This window comes from Cupressus sempervirens, chromosome 3, assembly GCF_028749045.1.
Source record: "Cupressus sempervirens isolate cs-2001-9-10 chromosome 3, ASM2874904v1, whole genome shotgun sequence".
Lineage (NCBI taxonomy): Eukaryota > Viridiplantae > Streptophyta > Pinopsida > Cupressales > Cupressaceae > Cupressus > Cupressus sempervirens.
Genome location: NC_143120.1, coordinates 927,118,895 through 927,141,924, shown reverse-complemented (window position 1 = coordinate 927,141,924; position 23,030 = coordinate 927,118,895). Strand labels below are relative to the sequence as shown.

At 34.9% G+C, this 23,030-nt stretch overlaps 1 protein-coding gene across 1 annotated transcript in view; it reads right to left on the bottom strand.

Annotated features, from left to right (window-relative positions):
* Positions 1-10,576, bottom strand: part of CPISCA (chloroplast-localized ISCA-like protein) — a 78,655-nt gene extending 68,079 nt beyond the window's left edge. Inside the window, exon 1 of the mRNA XM_089822503.1 lies at positions 10,313-10,576. Within this exon, the coding sequence (XP_089678629.1) occupies positions 10,313-10,502 (190 nt within the window). The 5' untranslated portion in view covers positions 10,503-10,576. The remainder of the gene's footprint in view (positions 1-10,312) is intronic.
* Between the last annotated feature and the right edge of the window lie 12,454 nt (positions 10,577-23,030).

Here is a 23,030-nt window from a genome sequence, read left to right as displayed (position 1 = left end):
TGAAATACATGTTAAATAAGTAATGGTGTGCTTTTCAATTGTAAAAGCATGTGCTTTTGACCTGAAAATTGCTACCTCTATGTATTTACAAGCAAATATAAGTAGTGTTACACCAATGGTGCGAGGGGACGTCAAAATGAGTTTCGAGTGCGGGAAAAAGAAGGGCCTCAATTTGGGGACAGCAAAGGGATGGTGGGGGTGCAGGGGGGAGCGGGGTGGGGGTTGCATAGTATATATATGTGACTGAAAATGCTAATTCTGAAATGATACTTCAATATAACATACCAAATATAATTGAATATAGAAAATTGAAATGTGATTCACGAACCATAAGTTCAAACTTGAAACTTGAAACTTCATAACCATTACCAATGACCATTAAACTTAGTAAAATACTAAAACTTTTAAACATAATAATGATGATAATAAATGAAAAATATAAACCACACATAGTACCATGTAAGTCAACCATTGACTATCAATTTATCAAATGACAAAGATGAAAGATTCAAAATCATTGTTCAAATATGAATATCATATATCATAAAGATGCTCATGATAAGAATGAGTCGAGTAGCATGAAACAGTGAAATGATATAATGTAGCATAGCCATATCAAAGTGAGAGCAATCAACAAAATGACAAAATGTCAATAATGAGAATGGAATCATCCCAAGTGCTCTCTAATCATCCCCTCTACCGAAGTCCTGATCGCTAAAAGAAACACTAAAAGCAATTGCAAAAAATGTTTTTGTTTTTTTCTTAACTTTTTAGCCAACAAGTTGGTCGCACCCTGCGCGCATCTCTGCACCCCCAAAAAACCCGCATCCCACTTGGGTGCGGCCGCATGTTTTGCATGATGAGGGTGCTTGAGTGCACAATGTACCCGCACCGAGGACATATGCACACTTGGTGCACTGGGTTTTTGACTCAAGTGCACACACCCGGGTTGCACTAAATATAAGTAATGACATGCTTTTATGATTGAAAAGCATGTGTTGTGTTGTCCAAAAAGCCCACCATATGCATTAACATAACAAAATCCTCTTGTAGAAGAATAATGTGTTTTACGGGAGGAATAACACATGCTTTTGATAATGCCTATGTTTTTGGGTTCAAATTCCCTACCTATAAGCATTTTTACACTCACTCTAGTTAATAAACACCATTAACAAACATTAGAAGTGCAATTACATGTGCTTTTAGGTTCAAATTCCCCACTTATGAGCACTCGAGTGATAAAAATAACATGTTATTGCCTTTAAAAAGTCAACTTATATGCATTTAGGAATTATATTTGGCAATGGGGTTTTAATAGGTGTTTTGCACGTTGATATATGCTTTCAGTGATAAAAACCCCACCTTTATGCATTTTCAATGTCCCGTATAATTAAATTAAATAAAAAACTATAGTTTTCAATAAAGTAACATGAGAATAGACTTAAAAAGGGATAATTTTCATTAAACATCAAAAACTATGGTCAAATCAACTCAAAATGAGCTAAAAATTTTAAATGGATGTCAAAATCCACTTTAACTATTAAACATAATTTTTGCCAATAAAAAGACCACTTTTGGAGGGTTGTTTTTCAAAAATGATGTGTTGTCGCCCTTAAAAACCCCACCTTTTTGTTCATAATTTGAGCTAGGCAACTCTATTTGAGGCCTAAGCTTGAAACAAGCAAGATTGCAAGAGCTATCATCATAAGGGTTTGTTGGTTGTAATTTCCACTTCTTTCTCTTCCTCTCCTTGTACAAGTACTTGCAAGAATGGATGTTGGGAGGATACAATTGGTTTAGTGGGTGTTAGCATCTTGTTCTTTGCGGATGGAGGTTAATAACTGTTTTTTGATCTTTTAACCAATGATCAGCGGCTTCTTGTTCTTTTAGAAATGAAGCTATTTCTGCATTAGTCATCCCATGCCCAATTTTGCCTTTGCACATTGCAAATTCTTTGGACAGCAGGGCCTATAAAATGAAGCTTGACCCAGGATTATGGGTTATTAATAGGTTTTCCTTTGTTACTTTACAATAATTACACTTCCAATAATACGAGCCACCTCTTGCAACCTCTGATATTCTTATGGTATTTCTCCATAATGGAAATTCTATATCAGTTTTGAAATTATCTACTCCTTACCCTCCCCGCCCTTCCACTAAACTTTAACTATTGATTGAAGCCATTTTTGCACAATACAGTCTAATTTCTTGCTAAAATAAGATATTCAGAAATTAAACAAATTTAAATAAGGAAAACAACTATGAACATCAAGCATACAAGTGCAAAAGAATGGAAAAAAACTACTAAAATAGATAGCTAAACTTGTTTCTTTGTGATGTCCCCAATTTTAATGTAACAATTAATTAATTAATTGGTCCCTGAAATTAAATTAAATTATTAAAGACCTTTAATTAATTAATAAATATGGGGTCTAAATTAATAAAATAATAGAATAATATTGTCAGCTTGTACTTGCAATTTTCTAGATCCTTCTTGTAGGCCTTTATAAGGTGGTGGTCGAGCATTGTAATGATCATGGATTGGATTTGATTTCGCTTGTATTTCCAGGGGTTGGAAGCTAAAGGTTGTTTGTGCACAATTTTGGAGGTGAATTACCATCCCTATTCTACGATTGCAGTTTTGGTGGTGCAAGGCCACCCTATTCTTCCGTTGGAGGTATCGTTATGATATGCTAATCGCTGTCATTTGACGACTTCATTGTATTTGCTCGAATCTTGTCTAATGCTTGTGTAAATTCAATTGTTGGATCTGAAAATGACGTATTTTGTGTGGCCAGCTTTTGGCTACTATTTCCAACTTGCAACTTGGACGATTGTGTGATCGGGAGTTTATTGAGATGTGTATGTGATCTAGTATTATGTTAGCAATATTTGACTGCGGCAACTAATTAGTTATAAATACCATTCTTATTGCAAGTATAGGCGAGAGTATATTTGGCATGCAACCCACTTCCTCCCAACACCGTACACCATAGTTACCGGATTCGTGCCCTAGAGGCCAGGTCCGGATTCGGGTCCGATCCAGATCCGGATTCATGCCTAGATTCGTGCAAATCCGGGCAGGATCCTTGTTTTACAGAGTGAATTCGTCCAAATTCGTGATCCGGGCAGGATCCTTGTTTTACACAGTGGATTCGTTCGGATTCGTGGGCCACGAATCCGGAGGAATCCACTGTGTAAAACAAGGATCCTGCCCGGATCTGCACGAATCCTCAAGGATCCAACGTGAATCCTCAAGGATCGACAGGTTTAAGTGAGTCTAAGTTATTTAATATGACTTCTTTAAATATATTTTTTTGCTTTCTAGTGCTAAAATGACCCTTTTATGCATTATAAATATATATACTAAAAACTGAGAGAAATATACATAATATAGTGTATATATATATATATATAAACCTTTGTTCCTAGTTGGGGCCTGGGCAAGATCAGTAATATATATATTTATATATATTCACAAATCCTCCACGAATCCTAATTGTGAAAAAGAAAATCGTGAATCCACGGATCCGATTCACGTGCCCGAATCGGTAACTAAGCCGTAGACTCTATATAGTCACCGTAAAACTTAAATAGATATTGTTAAGCTTACAAGCAATCTTTGTGTAGATGTTTTCCCTCCACTTTCGTACACCATCCTACCATACACTTGCTTGTATATAATCATCCTTGAGTTCAGAGTCACCAAGATCCTATGTTCCCCCGAGTTTTCGGAATGGGGACGGTGGGGGACGACAGGACGAGTTTTCGGGATGGCATTTTTTTCGGTGATTTAGGGGACAAGGGGACAAAATATACACTGAAAATTGCAAATATACATGTCATTCATATGAAACTAAGCACAAAGCATGTCATTTAAACATTATAGAACCTTAACATACACCATTTGAATGCCATCTAGGAAATAAAAATCGATTTTAGTATTGTCAATATGCATATACATATGTGAACAAAAATATTTAAATATAAGTTTAGCAGTGAACAATATCATAAAAATCTGGAAATCTAAATATGCCCAAAGGCTTGAGGGTTATCATAAAATTTCATCATCATGTTTAGTTCAACATAGAAAACAGAATATAGAAAAATGAAGTAGATTGTTGCTCAAGCTCTTGGAAGCAAAAAAATCACCTCTTACAAAATGAAAACCCCAACCAGCTGCAACACACTCCAAATTCACAAGCTTTACCAAACAAATGACAAAACAACCACAATGTGGTCTTTTTTGACCTTTTAGGGCATTTGGAGAGGCAGAGCCTACTAGATGACCAATTAAGGATAAACAAAATAAAGCTTTTTGTTTTAAGCTTCACAAAAAAGGGGGACGATTGGCCATCCTTGGTATGGTTAGGGGACTTATGGACGTCCCCTTTCCGTACCGGAGACGACTTCCCAGAGGTCCCTAAGTTTCGAAGACATCCTCTAGTGATTTGCAAATTTTGGGGACGGTTGGGGGATGTCCCCTACCCGTTCCCCCGTCATCGAGACATCCCCGTCTTGGAAACATGGGTTTTTTGGTCAAGGGTGCATCCCCGAGGTACATAGCCAAGATCTCAAAGATGGCAATCTTGAAATTCATCAATGTAATCCTTCACACCATCATGTTCATGATGAAGTCTCGCACACCGAAAGATTACACTTATGCATGCCTCAGACAACATCGCATGATGAAGTCCCACACACCAAAAGATTGCACTTATGCATGCCTCGGACAACATCAATGGATTGACTTATAATTAAATAATTGTACCAATTGTTCACCTGTTAGCTCATGATTGCACTTATGTGACTCTAGATCATTATCCATGCTTTCCTAAAGATTTGTAGCCTTGCTCTCATTCAATACACTAACCACATTTTGAGGGTTCACTTCAATATTGGCTTGGTTCAAATCTGTTATTTTGTCTTGTTCCTTGACCACTTTCTTTTCCTTTGACTCATCAACGATTTCTCCATCTTCAATCTTTTGATTCTCTTGAGATTGTTGTTTTCCATCTAAAGGGGCAATTAGAGTCTTTTGCTTGTCCATGTCCTCTGATGTCTGTATGACTTCATCCTATAGCCACCTATGAATCTCCCACTTAAGACTTGTTGAAGAGTATATTGTGCTGAGATGACGTATACTTCATTCACAATTCTATATAATCCTTCAGAGATAAGTCCTCCCATCCGCCAATCACCCAATCTTGCCTAATTTGCTTTAGCAACATAGCCAAGGTGGGTGTTTCTAATTCTTGACGCTCGGCCCTAAGAACGAAAGTCGTCATCAAACGCCTTGTGCCCGCCAAGAGGTTGAGTTCCTTTCTTGACTTCTTATCTCTCTCAATGCATCAACCAAACCATCACTCATCGCCATGGTCCAATCTCAATACCCGACAGGCTGGCAAGATCACCAGCTCAAATACCACTATAATGTTTCATCTAAGGGTCTTAAGGATGTGCTAGGTTTTGGACAGAATTTGTACGTTCATTGTAGCTGCTATGGAGAGTTTGTACACTAAGAGAATGAAGCAAGTCGTATGGTCTAGGGTTGCAAGTTGTTCTAACTTTGTGGAAGCAGAGCATAAGGTAATTGAGGAGATAGTATGTACAGTAAATGAAAGAGATGAGCAGCATACAGCAAGAGTATACTTTGGAAACGTTTAGATTGTGTGTAGGATAGAGGGAGGTAGAGGGGACCATACGTAGGAGGAAAAGTGGGGGTCGTACAATATGGGGTGGCAACTAGGACACGCAAGCATGTGATGGAATGGGGTGGAAGTGGAGGGCAAATATCCACACAAAGATTGCTTGTAAGTTGTACGGTATCTAGGCAAGACTTGGGGTCACTATGTAGAGTGTATAATGTTGGGAGGAAGTGGGTTGCATGCCAAATATACTCTCACCTATACTTGCAATAAGAATGGTATTTGCACAAATTATAATTGATTAGTCATTGGGGTCAAATATTGCCATTATAATACCAAATCACGTACACAACTCAATAAACTACCAATCACACAATCATTCAAGTTGCAAGTTGAAGATAGTTGCCAAAAGCTAGCTACACAAAATAAGTTACTTTCAAATCCAACAATTGAATTTACACAAGCATTAGACAAGATTTGAACAAATACAGAGAAGTCATCAAATGACAATGTTTAGCCAATCTGGTACATGGTGAGATATCCGAAGGATACCTCCAACGACATAATAAGGTGGCCTTCAACCCCTAAAAATGCAATCACAGAATGGGGAGGACCTTTCACCTCTGAAACTGCACGAACTACCTTTAGCTTCCAGCCTCCAGAAACACAAGCGAAATCAAATCCAATCCATGATCAATACAATGCCCCACTACTGCCATATAAAGGTCTCCAAGAAGGATCTAGAGAATTACAAGTACAAGCTGACAATGTTATTTTATTAATTTGGACCCCATATTTATTGATTAAAGGTCCTTTATTATTTAATTTAATTCCAGTGACCAATTAATTAGTTAATTATTACATTAAAATTGGGGACATCACAAATCCTTGCCGCCCAAAGATAGCTTTCCCTCAAGCAACCCCTAATTGAATGAAAGGCCATCAGCTCCAAGGTCCCAAATCAACCACATTGGCAGAATGAGTGCATTGGCATTAACCTTCTTCTGCCACACATTGTCATCAAACTTCTATTGTGCCACTCTGATATAATCATCCTCGAGTTCAGAGTCACCAAGATCCCAAAGATGCCAATCTTGAAATTCATCGATGTAATCCTTCTCACCATCCTGCTCATTATGAAGTCTTGCACACTAAAAGATGTAACTTATACACGCCTCGAACAACATCCCATGATGAAATCCCACACGCCGAAAGATTGCACGTATGCGCATCTCGGACAACATCAATGGATTGGCTTCATAATTAAATAACGGTAGCAATTGTGTGCCTTTTAGTTCATGATTCCATTTATGTGACTCTAGATCATTATCCATGTTCTCCTGAAGATTTGTAGCCTTGCTTTCATTCCATACACTGGCCACATTCTGAGGGTTCACTTCAATATTGGCTTGGTTCAGATATACTATTGTCTTGTTCCTTGACCGCTTTCTTTTTCTTTGAATCATCAACGATTTTTCCATATTCAATCTTTTGAATGTCTTGAGATTGTTGTTGTTTTCCATCTGAAGAGGCAATCAAAGTCTTTTACTTGTCCATGTCCTCTGATGTTTGTATGACTTTTTCGTGTAGCCACTTATCAATCTCCCACTTCAAATTATTGTTGAAGAGTATATTGTGCTGGGATGACAAATACCTCATTCGCAATTCTATATAATCCTTCAAAGATATGTCCTCCCATCCACCAACAACCCAATCTTGCTTGATTTGCTTCAGCAACTCAACCAAAGTGGGTGTTTGTAATTCCTGACACTCGGCCCTGAGAGTGAAAGTCGTCGTCAGCCACTTAGTGCCTGCCAAGAGGTTGAGTGTTTCCTTCCCCATTGGTGGAGCCTTCCTTGACTTCTTATTAGCTCTCTCAGTGCATCAACCAAACCATCACTCGGCGCCATGATTCAATATCAATACCCGACAGGCTGGCAAGCTCACCAACTCTAATACCACTATAATGTTCCGACTAAGGGTCTTAAGGACATACTGGATTTGGGACAGAATTTGTATGATCACTGCAGCTAATATGGAGAGTCTGTACGCTAAGAGAATGAAGCAATTTGTATGGTCTAAGATTGCAGGTTGTTCTAACTTTGTGGAAGCAGAGTGAATGATAATTGAGGAGATAGTATGAATGGTGAATGGAAGAGGTGAGCAGCATACAGCAGGAGCACACGGAAGGCTTGGACTGTCCGTACAGTGGAGGGAGGTAGAGAGAACCATACATAGGAGGGAAAGGGGGGTCGTACGGTATGGAATGGTAACCTGTACGATAACAAGCAAGGGAATGGTGGGATGGTGTACGGAGGAAGAGGGCAAACATCCGCACCGAGATTGCTTGTAAGTTGTACGGTATCTATGCAAGTCTTACGGTGACTATGTAGAGTGTACGGTGTTGGGAGGAAGTGGGTTGCATGCCAAATATACTCTTGCCTATAATTGCAATAAGAATGGTATTTGCACAAATTATAATGATTAGTTATCGGGGTTAAATATTGCCGATTTAATACCAAATCACATACACAACTCAATAAACTCCAAATCACACAATCATCCAAGTTACAAGTTAGAGATAGTCGCCAAAAGCTAGCCACACAAAATACATTACGTTCAGATCCAACAATTGAATTTATATAGGCATCGGACAAGATCTGAGCAATTACAAAGAAGTCGTCAAATGACGATGAATAGCCAATGTGGCACACGATTAGATATCCGAACGATACCTCCATGGCATAATAGGGTGGCCTTGCACCACTGAAACTGGAATCACATAATAGGAAGGGTCTTTCACCTCCGAAACTGCACACAAACTACCTTCAACTTCCAGCCTCTGGAAATACAAACAAAATGAAATCCAATCCATGATCATTACAATGCCTGGTCACCACCTTATTATAAAGGTCTCCAAGAAGGATCTAGAGAATTACAAGTACAAGCCGACAATATTATTTTATTAATTTAGACCCCATAATTATTAATTAATTAAAGGTCTTTATTATTTTATTTGATTCCAAGCACCAATTAATTAATTAATTATTACATTAACATTGGGGACATCACATTCTTTATTTCTTTTTAAAAATGAAAAATGAAAACTTGAAAAATTTCTTCACAAACTTGAAAAATTATCAAAAATCTCAAAAAAATCCATCAAAAAACTTAGTAATGGGATCAATTTTTGAGATATCTCTGTGCTATCCATAACTTCTGTTAACCCTGCCAGGCATAGTATTTCCTACTGTTAGTATTATGTGTGGAATGAAGGGACAACAGTCAATTCTAAGCAGATATCAGTCTCCAGGCTCCCTCCAATCAACAGTCTCATCAAATAATCACAGAGCTGTGAGCATTTGAAACAGGTTCTTTTATGTTTAAATACTGATGGTTGTAGTCCAATATATACTGGAATAAGTTATCTGCTCAAGATTCAATATTGTGTTTAATTCAAGATCAAGCTTTTAAATTGAATGTTATTCTAAGTATGAAACGATTTCTATCTGTGTTGATGGTTTAAGAGGGCATATTTTCCAATTTAATTGAAACCTGAGCGGGTACCCTTTGTTGGTCTTCAATATGCAATTATGTTTTGAATATTTTGTCCGCTAAGCAAACTCAATTTTTGCAAAGCACTTGAACAGCAGTTAAAAAATCTGAATTAATACACTTCAGTGAATGACTAAGAGGGTCTTTTCACTCCACCAACTGAAAAACTATTTGTGAGTTAGAACTTTAAAAATGACTATAATAATTTACTAAATTGGCTTATATGAACATAAAAGCTTATGGAAATATTTAAAAAACCATAAAGCAGTTCTATATTGAAAACGACCTGCCAGAATTTGCAAACAAAAAACTTGTAGACTTCCTTTAAATCCATTTAATTCCAGTTTGTTAAGTGGTCTAGATGAATATCATGTTCCTCTGATGCTGGGGCTGTCGAAACCCATCAGGACGAACAACGTGATTTAAACTGCGAATGCTACTTACGCCCTGAATTTTTATATCACTGGTTGATATTTATAATTTTCTGCAATACTGTAGTCTTTCTTTAAGGTATATATAGTTTTTGGCCTTAAATTGAATAAAGACTATCGACTGGATTATGATATTTCCGCTAGTAAGAAAGTCCACAGAGTGCCGTATCAAAATTAAGTTCGATATATTAGGCTTAGCCTGTATACTTGGCCACAGAAAATTTTTGGTGGCCTATTTCGAGAGAAATATTAATGTCTAGCTTCGAATTATTCATTACTTATAACTTCTATGGTTGTTATTTGGGGTAAGCTACAATTGATTAGGGGTTTTCCACCACTACGCCAGTTTCGATTCTCAGGTTAAGGGATTCCCCGTATAACGCCCCGGCCAACAAAAAGAGGTTTAACTAACCTCTTTTTTAGAATTTATTTTAAAAAATTGTAATAGCCTATCCGTAAAACACGATTCAATTTCAAAGTTTTGCCAACATTTAAAGGCAGCCCATTGCAGTAATTAAACAACGATTCACAGGGCAAACTCTAAGGTGAGCCCTGTTTATAAATTTTAACCACGGCCAATGAAAAACGTTATAAATCCTCAACGAAGATTGAACAAGAAGAAGAAATCATCCATACGTATTGCCAAATTTTATCCATGCATACAATCAAAAACTCTACCTGTTTCTGTAGCCGCTCGCACAGAGGTCAGCCTTCTTCTGGCAGAAACTCTGAACTGACTTCTTACCGGGTTTGCAGTAATACGTAGGTTCCCATGTGGAATTTGAACCCGGGATCTAGTGGTGCCAATTATGGATGAAGCACGCGAAGAGGGTGCGATCGAATTGTATGTGATGAGGGCAGAAGCCATTTCTTAGTGACCAAATAAGGGCCTCTGAAAACAAATCAGCTGCTATTTACAACTAAATTGATCGCAGAAAGAATACCCAGATGAAAATTATTTACGTTTCTTATCAAATTATCAATTCGCGTAGCAATGTTGGGACCGTCAGCGACCAGAGATAATTGACCCGCGATGTAGATGCTCGAGTCGCACTTGTCGTCTAATTTCACCACTAAAATTCTCTACGCGTTTAGCTATGTTTTATTTAATCTGATGCTTTTGTTTGTCGTCTATCATGTGTACTGAAAAGAAGATAGTTATATTTTGGTTAACATTTTGGCCAATGTCTATGCCGGCATCAAATCGGCATTTTACTGGTTTTTTAATTTTAAACGGAAAATGAAAAAGAAACACCAAAAGTGAATGTATATAGTTTATTCTTAATTAGGAAAGGACTTAGGAGTGGTTATAGTTTTTTTTTTTTTTTTTTTTAAATTAGTAATTGATTTAATTGTTTAAAGCTAAGATTCTATTGTTCATAAACAACAATGCATTTCATAGGTGTTGTGTGCATATAAGTGAAAAAGTGGTTTAAAAAGGTGTCGATCAATAGTAGATTTTAATAAATACCATAATGTCTCGCACAATTAACAATAATTAAAGAAAAATCATTTTCAAAATTCTAGAAGTGTCTCATTGCAAGTCTTTACGTATAAGTGCTCGTTCACATGTTTCATGTTTAGGTGGGGCACTAAATCCATTGTGGCCCTTTTCCAAGTAAGGTCGACCACGTAGATGGCATGTTTTGGATGCATGTTCAAACATTCACAAATCGTCAAAAGATTTTTTTTCCCAAGGGAAATGCATGTCTAAACTTCAAGACAGACCAAAAGTGAATGTATATAGTTTAATTTTAATAAGGGAAAGGATCTAGTAGTGCTTATAGTTAACTTCACTTGTATCAAATAATGTAGGATTCCCGATTTTTATGTTGTTTTAGTAACCAAATTAATTGTTTAAAGTTAAGATTTCAACTTCTCGTGCATAGCAGTGCACTCCACAAAAGGTGTTGTGTGCATATAGGTCAAAATGTGGTCAAAAAAAGTGCCAACCAATAGTAGACATTAAAAAACCTAATAGTGTCTCACACAATATGCAATAATCAATAAAAAATCAATTTCAAAAATCTAAAAGTGTATAATTATGTTTGTTTGTGTATAAGGGCTCATTCACATGTTTCATGTTTGCATTAGGAAAAGGGGGCCACTAAATCCCCCATGGCCCTTTTTCAAGTAAGGTCAGCCACATGAGTGGCATGTTTTGGATGTGTGTCTAAACATTCAAGAACCCTCAAAAGAATTTTTTTCTGAAGGGAAATGTATTTTTTCTTTTGTGGATTTCACTCTCCCATAATTTTCTTGGTTCACACTACTTCGGCTCTACACTACATCCAATTGGTCTCCACTCCACAACCATTTGGGCTCCACTCTACAACCTCCAAGTAACATTGTGTCCATTGAGCATGCTTCCTATCTTTTATGTGCAGTGATGGAATAAAACAATGATGTCTCAATGTCATCAATTTCCATAAAATGTTTATTATTTTGTATGTTATTGTTGAGGGTTTCGATTTATTGTAAAGTGATTACCTGTGTGCACAAAAGGTTAGATTAAAATTATGAAATCTTCTTATTTGTTAGTGTAGTTTAAGATTTATTTCATCATTTTTTCCAAATATCTTCCATTTTATTAAATTGTTTATTATTTCATATATGGTATCGAGGGTTTCATTTTGTTGTTCAATGATTATTCATATGCATCAAGGGTTACCTTGAAATGATAAAATTTATTTCTTCATTCATGCATTTTGCATTATTTGGTCAATATTTGTCCAAATGTCTTTAATTTCATTAAAATTTTACTATTTCGTAGGTGTTGTCAAGAGTTTCCTTGTGCTTTTAAATGATTATCTATTTGCGTCAAGGGTTACAATAAGATGATGAAATCTACTTCTAGGTTCTGCATTTTGCTATCTTTTGTCATCATTTTTTTTAATGGGATCCATTACATTAAAATATTTACTATTTTGTATATGTTTTTTAGGGTTTCATTTTTTTGTTACGTGATTATCCGTATGCATAAATGGTTAAAACAAAATGATGAATTCTAGTTTTCAGATTGCTATTTTGTTGTCTTTTGTCATCATTTATTCAAATGACATCAATTTCATTAAAATGTTTACTATTTGGTAAATTTTGTTAAGGGTTTCATTTTTCTATTAAATTCATAAAAGGTTACAATAAAATGATGAATTTTGCTTCAATGTTTGTGTATTTTGGTTTATTTCGATATCATTTTTTAATGACATTCATTTCATTAAAATGTTTACTATTTGGACGTTGATGTCATCAAGGGTATCATTTTTTTGTTAAATGATTATATGTTCGCATAGAGGGTTATGATAAAATGATAAAATTTGGTTCTAGGTTCTTGCATTTAGGTTTCTTTTATCATCATTTTTTTAAATGACATCCATTTCATTATATTGTTTACTATATGGTCTATGTTATCAATATTTTCATTTTTTGTTAAATGATTATATGTATGCAAAAAGGGTTATCTAATGAAATGATGAATTATGTTTTTGCATTAGCGCATTTTGGTTTCTTTTGACATCATTTTTTCAAATGACATCCATTTTATAAAATATTTATTATTGTTTATATGTTGTTGATGCAAACAAGATCATAGAATCCCCAAGGAAGATGTCCAACCATGTATCAAGAGTAAGAAACAACAACAATACACAAACCTGTAACCATAGAAACAATGAGCACAATATGGAAGATATAAGCGGATTATCATCAAAGTTGGTTTTTAAATGCATTAATTACATTAATATTGTCAATACACAATTGCTAGAAAATTTGTGGCTAACCATCTCTCAAGTTGTCAAACCTAGCCTTCCAATTCCTTCTATCCTACATTGGACAATCTATCACCTATTTCACACTTTGTGCTATCATCTTGGTGTAAGAGCACCAATTATTTAGACATGGGCCAAAGATAAGTCGTCCTTGTAATAGACTAGGGTGAATATGATAAGACCCTATGGATTATTGATACAATGAATTTAATAAGGATGTAATAGGAATGGAGCAAGTTTAGGCCAAACTGTTCTTTAGGGAAAATTAGGGTTATTTTGGTAAATAAGGATCAAATGGTCAAAATTGGTGAATAATTTGTAAATGGTGCAATTGGATCATTTTTATGTTAATAAACCAATTGTAACAATAATAAGGTCATAATTGTTTGAAATAGACAATAGTGTGAGGGGGTGAATTAGTATTGCAGCACTTTTACACCAACTAATAATTTCCAAACTTAACCATATGCAAGCACAAATGAATAAACTAAAATATAATCCACACAACAATAAGAAACTCAGAACACCGTGATTTTTTTCAAGGAAACCTTGGCCAAGGGAAAACCTTGGCAGGGATGGTACCCACAACAATGCACTAATTTGAAAGTTATATGTTATGAGAATTGACCTTGTTAGGAGCTTGTTACATATATTTAGTGCATGAGTCATTGTTAGAGGACTAGACCTTGTTAAAGATCTCAACCCTATTAGGAGTTATAATACAATGGATCTCATTGCACTTACAATGCTTTAGTGTAGTATATACAATACTAAAATGATTGTATTAATATTTTCTCTATCTAATTAGTCCTTTGTACATCTCACATTTTATTCTTCTCGTATATCAATTGATTGCGTCTAACCATCAAAATGATATCATAACATCATATATAAAGTTCACATAACATGTGCATACATACATGACACTTCACATCATCAAAATGTCCTTATTATATACCCTTCTAATTATTTTGTCCAACCGGCCTTAAAGATGAAATGTGTAAATGCATATCCAAACTTGATAACTAAGGGTTAACATCCATAATATTGTCCCTACATTGCCAAGTAATTAAATTAACAAGACAAGTAAATTCCTCAGGCCAAAATGTTTGATTTTTGCCTCTTATCCTAAACTTTGCGATATAGATATGTCTTCACTTTTTCCAATCAAAACATATGTGAATTGATATATTAAATCCATCAAACATAGAGACATAATATATAAACTTAATATTAACAATATCCAAAATTATGGTTGTTGATACTTATATAATGAAGCTTACTAAACTAAACAATACCTCTAGTCACAAATGTCATGAACTATACTTAGGCAGTTTTCATCTCAAATCAAAACCAAAATATACTGTGAATCAAAGCGACCTTATTATGTGATAGTGTTTTCATAAATGAAAACATTCATGCATTCATAACTACCTACTTTCCAACGATCTCCCCCTTTGGCATTAATAATAATAATTAGTGAAATATGACTAAGTGTCAAAATTGTAAAAACATTAAAAAAAATGTTCTTATCAAAACTATGATAAAAACTTATATGATAAAACCATATTTGTACTCTCCCTTCATACATATACTCCATGTTTCTACTATATATATTTTTCACTAATATAACTCCCCTTTTGACATGAATGACAAAGGTGAGTTTTTCATATGCTATGTACAAGTCAAAAACTTCATGTTCCAAAAATATCAAAGTTTCTCCTCAAAATGGCAAATTTATTAGCCCATGTTCTCTTCATGCTTTGTGCTACTTTAATTATGCCGCAAATTGCATAAGTTGTAATTTTTGCTCCATGTAGATTATTTGGTTTAAAATCCTCGTAAGTCTTCTTGGAAGACTCCAACAATTCTAAATATTTCTACATTAGCTCTAGCTTGGGTGATAATAGACTTCACAATAATGAAAACATGTTGAAAACTCTATCCCTTTCCTTCTATAGAACACTGACAACGTCAAAAAATTTACTAATTGCTTTATCCATGTCTATAACATTCTGAACTATGATTTAGTAAATTCATCTTCTAACCTTTTTAAATTTTCTTCCTCATCCTTAATGGATTGGATAACATATTCTACATTCTTCACAGAATATGCACAAGAAATATTTACATTTTTTCCTTCATTAACATAATCCCTTATTTCCTTGATGCATCCATCAATTACTTTAACATCATTTACAATGTTAGCACATACCTTGTGGAATTGTCCCCTTTCAAATTCATATTTTGCCTTGGCCTTGACAAATTTCATAAGCGAAGTATAATGAACATAAAATTCTTGTTAGGATAAACCGCAAATAGAAATAACAATTACATGCAAATATAAACAATATCAGAAAATAATAAATCACAAAGAAGAGAATACAAGACACCAAGATTTAGCGTGGTTCACCTAATCTATGGGCTACGTCTACCAAATAGCAACTCTAATATTATTAGAATCTAATGATTACAATCTGTAATCCCTTACAACTCAATACCACAACAAGAAGCAATTTTCACATCACACATTATGAATGATAACTAACCCTAAGTTCTGTTATACAAGTATTTTTTTTGCTTTAGGGTTATAATTAATTACAACATGTCGACCCAAAATTCTCGATAAAAATAGGGCCCAAAAAAAATTTCGGGTTGATGCCCTGAACCCCAAAGAATTATGAAGTATGTATAGTACTTCCCTGATCAGTCACCACAAACTAACAATCTCCCACTTGGGGACTGATCAAGCTCCACATTAAACAACAATCTCCCACTTGGAGACTAATCTTGTAGCAGTATTGTTACCACATGAGGCTCCCATTGGATCAAACCACCCTGGACTTAATTGTTTTTTAATTTTGTTCAGTCTAGAAGACCAATCAAAGCTAAAGAGGAGTTCAACTTCTCCCTTGCCACTACCTTTGTAAACATATCTGCTAGATTGTCATCTGTATGTATCTTGTCCAACTTTAACTATCTATCATCCAAAACTAATTGAATGAAATGGTACCGCAACTATATGTGTTTTTTCTTTGAATGTAGAGCAGAATTCTTCACAAGATGAATGGCACTCTAACTATCTATAAACAAATAATTATCCCTCTAAGGGTGTCTCAATTCTTCCAAGAAAAATTGAAGCCATATCATCTCCTTGGTTGCCTTTGAAGTAGCAACATACTCTAACTCTGTAGTGAATAAAGCATTAATCTTTTGCAACTGAGAAACCCAGCTCACTGTTACCCCACCGAAAGTAAATACATAACTTGTATCAATATCCCTTTCCAAATTTGAGTCAACATAGCCCTATAAATCAATAATAGAGCCCTCAAAACATAAATAATTACTAGATATTCCTCTCAAATATCTAAGAATCCATTTAACTATAGTTCAATGCTCAAGCCCTAGATGACTCATATACCTACTGATGACTCCCACTGCATGTGTAATATCTAGCCTAGTACATACGATACCATACATCAAACTTCCTACAACTGAAGCATAAGGTACCTTGGACATCTTATCCTCCTCTTCTTGTGTCTTTGGACACATCTCCTTAGTCAACTTCAAATGACCAGGTAAAGGTGTACTGATAGCTTTAGCATTCTCCATAGAGAAATGTTGCAACACCTTCGCAATATAATTATCCTGAGATAATGTCAATTTCATGTTCTTCCTATCTTTGCAAATATTTATACCAAGGATTTGTTTTGCTATCCCCAAATCCTTCATAGCAAATGAATGTGCTAACTAACATTTCAGCCCCTTAATGTGATCCATGTTAGACCCAATTACAAGCATATCATCAACATATAAACATTAAATAATGTAGTTGTCATCATCCAACCTCTCAAAGTAAGCACAATGATCTGAATGACACCTATTGTATCCATGCTCATGCATAAAACTATCAAATTTCAGATACCATTGCCGAGGTGCTTGCTTCAAGCCATATAAACTTTTCTGTAATCTGCATAATAAGTTATCCTTACCTTTGACCTCAAATCCCTGTGGCTGTGCCATATATATCTCTTCATCCAAATCATCATGAAGAAAGGTTGTTTTAACATCAAGCTACTCCAAATGCAAATCTTCAGTAATCGTATTACTTAAAACAATACAAATAGAAGTCATTTCTATAACAGGAGAGAATATCTCGTCAAAATCAATGCCCTTTTTCTGTGCAAATCCTTTTACAACTAGCTTGGCTTTAAATCATTTCTTATCTCCATCCTCTTCTTTCAACCTATAGACTCGTTTATTCTCTAGAGCCCATTTACCTGTAGGCAACTTGCATAAATCCCAAGTCTTATATTTTAGCAAGGAGTTCATTCAATCTGCCATTGCAGACTCTAACTGAATCTTAGTATACACCTACACAACTTCATCATAACATTCAGGTTCACCAGCATCTATTAGTAAAATAGAGTACAAAGAAGGAGAAAATCTTTCTGAAAGTATACTTAGCCTTGTTGACCATCTAACATTCATTGGGGTGTGTGGTATTTATTGTTGTGGTTGTTTCAAATCATGAGGAATTGTTGGAACATCATCTTTTGGAGTATCATCCAACACTACATAATCATCTTCTTTCTTCTCATGTTGCTGCAACAGGATCTTTGTATAACATTTTCTCATTAAATATGACATTTCTTACAATTTTACGATTTTCAAAATCCCAAAGCGTATAACCAAATTCATCAGTGCCATATCCAACAAATACACATTTCTTTGACTTACCTTCTAGCTTGGTTCGATTTTTAGAATCTATATGAGAAAATGTTTCACAACCAAAGGTTTTGAGAAAAGAATAACTCACCCTCTTCCCAACCCATGCTTCCTTTAGAAGACCACAACCCAAAGGAGTAGAGGGACCTCTATTAATCAAATATACAATAGTATTGACAACCTTTTCCCACATGTTTAAGGGCAACCCTACATGCAACCTCATGCTCCTTGCACGCTCCATTATAGTCTTGTTTATGAGTTCAGCCACTCCATTTTCCTGTGGAGTCCTTGGAACAATTTTTAGTCTATGAATACCATTAGTGGAGCAATAATCTTCAAATTCATGACTGCAATCTCACCACCATTATTAGATTTAAGACATTTTAATTTCTTACCAGTCTCATTTTCAACCAAGCATTTTCATTTCTTAAAAGTTTGAAATACATCATATTTTTGTCTAAGGGAAAAAAAACCCATACTTTTTTACTTGCATCATCAATAAATGTAATATATTAATGAGAGCCACCAAGGGAAGATACCTGAGCTTGTCCCCATACATCTATATGCACAAGCTCTAATCTCTCACTTTTATTTTCCTTCCCACTCTTCACAAAACTCACTCTCTTTTATTTTCCATACACACAACTTTCACAGAAATTCATATTAACACATTTTAGACTTGGTAAAACTTTCTTTAAATGAATTAATTTCATACTTTTCTCACTCATGTTCCCAAATCTGTGGTGCCATAGCTTTGTATCAGAATCTACAACATTTGTTTGTTCTCCCTACTCAATTGCAACAATTGTTCCTGGACTTTCATTTTTCTTTGAAACAATCAAAGTAGAAGGAAAAGTATGACATGTACAAAGATATAAGGTGCCTACTTTCACACATTTTACTACTACAAGGGAACCTTTTGAAACCTTCCAATTTTTATCATTAAAAGTAACTACACAACCCTCATCACTGAGCTGTCCTACTAAAATTAAATACCTACCCAATCTTGGAACATGTCTTACCTCATGCAGTAGCCAATAATTCCCATTTTGCAACTTAATTTTAAATTTTCTCTTTCCAACAATATGATAGGGTTCATTATCCCCCAAATAAACAAGCCCAAAATCCCCTTGGACATAATCAATAAAACAACCTTTATGGGGTGTAGCATAAAATGAAGCACCAGAATCTAAAACCCATGAATCACCAACACTTTCTAAAGGAAGTGTTGGGCTTTTAAAACTACCAGGTAATGAAATACCTAACACCAAGGTTCAAAAGACAAAAAATTCTTAAGGGTTAGCTACTTCCTATATCTAGCATGAATTTCTTTAGATCTTGACCAACTTCAATAGAATCTTAGGGATTCTCTACTCTTTTGGCTCTGAAGGACCAAGGCGGGTGCACCTTAGGGATGAAATGGCTAGATACTTGATATTTTCTTCATACTTCACTCATTCACTAATATTATTTCTTCTTATTTATTCCCTATAGAAGATAATGGTCATAATTCTTTTTGGTTTTACAAATAATTCTTGTTTACAGTAGCTAACTATAACACACAGAGATTTGTTGCAAACAAGTGCTGACTAGTAATTAAACTCTTCATACAACAAAGTAAAGATTGATTTGATTTTAAATGTATGCCTTATGCAACCACATGAATTCTTCAATATGCATTTGAATTGATGATTAGTGCCTTATCCATTGCCACACAGAATCTACCCAGTAAAACTTTGACCTAATTAATTGCCTTACAATTAATTCTTATTAGTAGTTACCCTTAAATCCCATTCTTATGAATATCCCTCTTATATGACTGGAAATCATATCAATTTATTGAATCACTTACTTAATTCATTGAATTAAAAGCAACAACAAATTGATATACAACCTATCCTAGTTGCATTAAATTGTATGAACTTTTCTCATTCAATCCCAACATAACTAGTATGTAAAATTGGAGACAAAATTTAGAGACACAAGTATGGAAAAACCTTCTTTTGTTTAATCTTCCTTGAAAATAATACATTTATTGGTATAACTCATAATAACTCAAGACAAGACAACATAATCCTTCAATGCTCAATGTATTCTTAGATTTGTAAAGATGAATACATCACAAAAGAATTACACAGACTACTGGACAAACTATAAATAGCATAATTATAAAATTGCATAGAATTTAGATCATCCTCTAGCCTTGGAAATTCACTTATTTAATGTGAGATGCAACAAGCTTTAGGCTTAGAGGAAAAAGGACACTATCCTTAACACAAAAAAATTTACAAAGGGGAAAAAGATGTCATTATAAAAAAAAGGACAAATCTTTGTCACTTTCCTTGTTTCTTTACAACATAATGTTTTTATCATTCATCTTCTCATGATGGGACCAATTCTATTGCAACAATTGTTTGTTGATCTTGTGCATTTGATGATTGGTTCACTTGCACTTGTTATTCTTCTAGTTGTGGGGTCGTTTGATCCGTGCTTGATGTGTTAAGCTCTTTGATCTGGATGTTTATTACAATTCATTGATCTTCTACCATGTCATCAGTTTGGGTTGCTACATCCACAATTGCAATTGGTTGTTCTTCATTTATTACTTTTGTTTGAGCTAATACATCAACCAATTTCACTTTTCTTTGTAGTCACTACTTTGTCTATAGTTTTTGCTTCAACAACTTCTTCTAATAACTATATTGTTGGTGAATAGTCAATTACCCATTTGTCAAAAAGAATATCATTAGGCCAATTGAAGTTCAAAAATTCTTGCTGCCTTTTCAAGACATTTTCCCTAGTTTTTCCTATTTCTTGAAAATCTTGCTCAAATGAATCAAAAAATAATTGTACTTGTACTATCTCCTCTGTGGTTCTAGCAAACCAAATATATTTTTCATCATTTACAACTATGTTAAGATTGATGCTTATTAATTCATTTAATTCCTTAGCCCATTCCTCCTTTTCCCTTATCTGACCTACAGTTTAAATCATATGTGGAAAAAGATTGAAGTTCCTGCCCAAGTATTTGATGAAATAATTATTTATTTGTCTATGTAGTAAATTCCTCTTATGATCAAATTCTAGAAGGTCATTAACTTGATCAAACGTCCTCTCCACCCCTTCATCAGAAAAATCTATAACATGACAATAAAGGGTTGTAATGATGTCTCCCCTACTAATCCATTTGTTCACAATTGGCCTCATTGTTCATCAGTTCATTCCATATCTCTACCAATTTGATAATTCCAAGTAAAAGGAAGGCCAACCAACTCTATCCAGAAGATACAAGATTGTATCTGTAATTTTGTCTTCATGCTTGATGATCAATTCCACATGCATTGCATATAACTTTATTTTCTCTTCTTCTAACTCATCAACTGTATATAGTTGGGGTTCTTTTGGAGTATCAAGATATTCTATAATTGGGATGGTATTTTAGGGTGGTACTAGAGGACAAGGAGGATAAGAAATCCTGAGATGACTAGGTTGTGTGCCTACCTTTCCTTTCCCCAACTATCTCTCCATTTGAGCTATTATACTTTCTAGTTGAGCTATCTTTCCTCTTCTTTGTTCATATGCCTCTAAAACCATTTCAAATTTATTATTCAATTCCATTAATTTTTTCTTATCCTTGGCAGTAACTACGACTCCAAAATCAGCCATTTCTTTGGTCATTTGAGCAACTCTGTCACTATCTACTTCATCTACCCTGTAGACCATAAGATTACATGTATGCTTAGAATTTGAGACCTCTTGAATTCTGGCTTTATCTCTTTTTTGAATGGACCATATCACCAGGGCTTGATGATCATTGCTATATTTCAACCCCTTATGGGCTTGCAAAACTTCTTCCTCAATTTTAAATTGGGTGTCTTTTGCCTTCCTCATTGTATCAAAAATCATTGCATTGGTAAAGTCCCATTCTGATATTATCAAAATCCCTGAATCCTTTAGCAGCTGCCTACCCCCTTCAGGGGTTATCTGTGCAAATTCCTCAATGAGGCTAGCTTGACCTCTTCTTCAATTTTAGAGTCCTGCCTATCAGGTTGCTCTATTTTAAGTTTTTTGCATCTTGCCTCAAAACTGCTAATGTTGGCTTTCCACAAAAATTGGGTAAACGCCCTAGATTTAAAAAAGCTTTCATCATCTAAGAACTTTTTAGATGTATATTCCACCATAAGATCCATTTCCCTACCTTTAAAATCTCCTATAGTGAGGGTCATAGTTGGCATGGGTGGCTCTTCTGGCACTCCTTCTTCCATCTCGGTTTCTATTATAACAATATCTTTCTCCCCTCCCCTATGTTGGAGTTTCTCCTTTAATGAGTCTTCATCATATATATGGAGTGGGGTTTGTGTGGGAGAATACTCTTTAGTCCTAGAAGAGGAACCCTATTCTAATTTCTTCATTTTTGCAGTAGGTGTAGCAGATGGGCTTTCAGAAAATTGTCTCTTATAAAGAGGCACAGGTTCTACACTCTTTGTCACCACATATCCAGGTCTCTTTTGCAATGTATATTGGCCTAGGTTTATGATTTCTTTACTGGCCAACCTATTCTCTTACTCAATGGCCTTATCTGGATAGGTTTGAGTTAGGATTGCTTTCTTCTCATTTAAAGTTTTCATAAAACCAAAAAAGTTATTCATTAGCATATCCATTTTAGCACCCCAATATTTCTTATCACCAAGGCGATTATATTTTGGTTCAAAAGCATTGACAAATTCAAGCACCTTAATGTACACTTTCCACTTTTCTTTTTTGACCTCTTGTTCTTGTAGTGAAAAATTATTTCTAATTACATCTTCTAGGAAATAAACAATATGTTCATGAGATTTAGCTCTTGTTCTCTCCTTGAATAAATCATAAAAACCCTCAAGATCTACGAACTGAGAATGGGA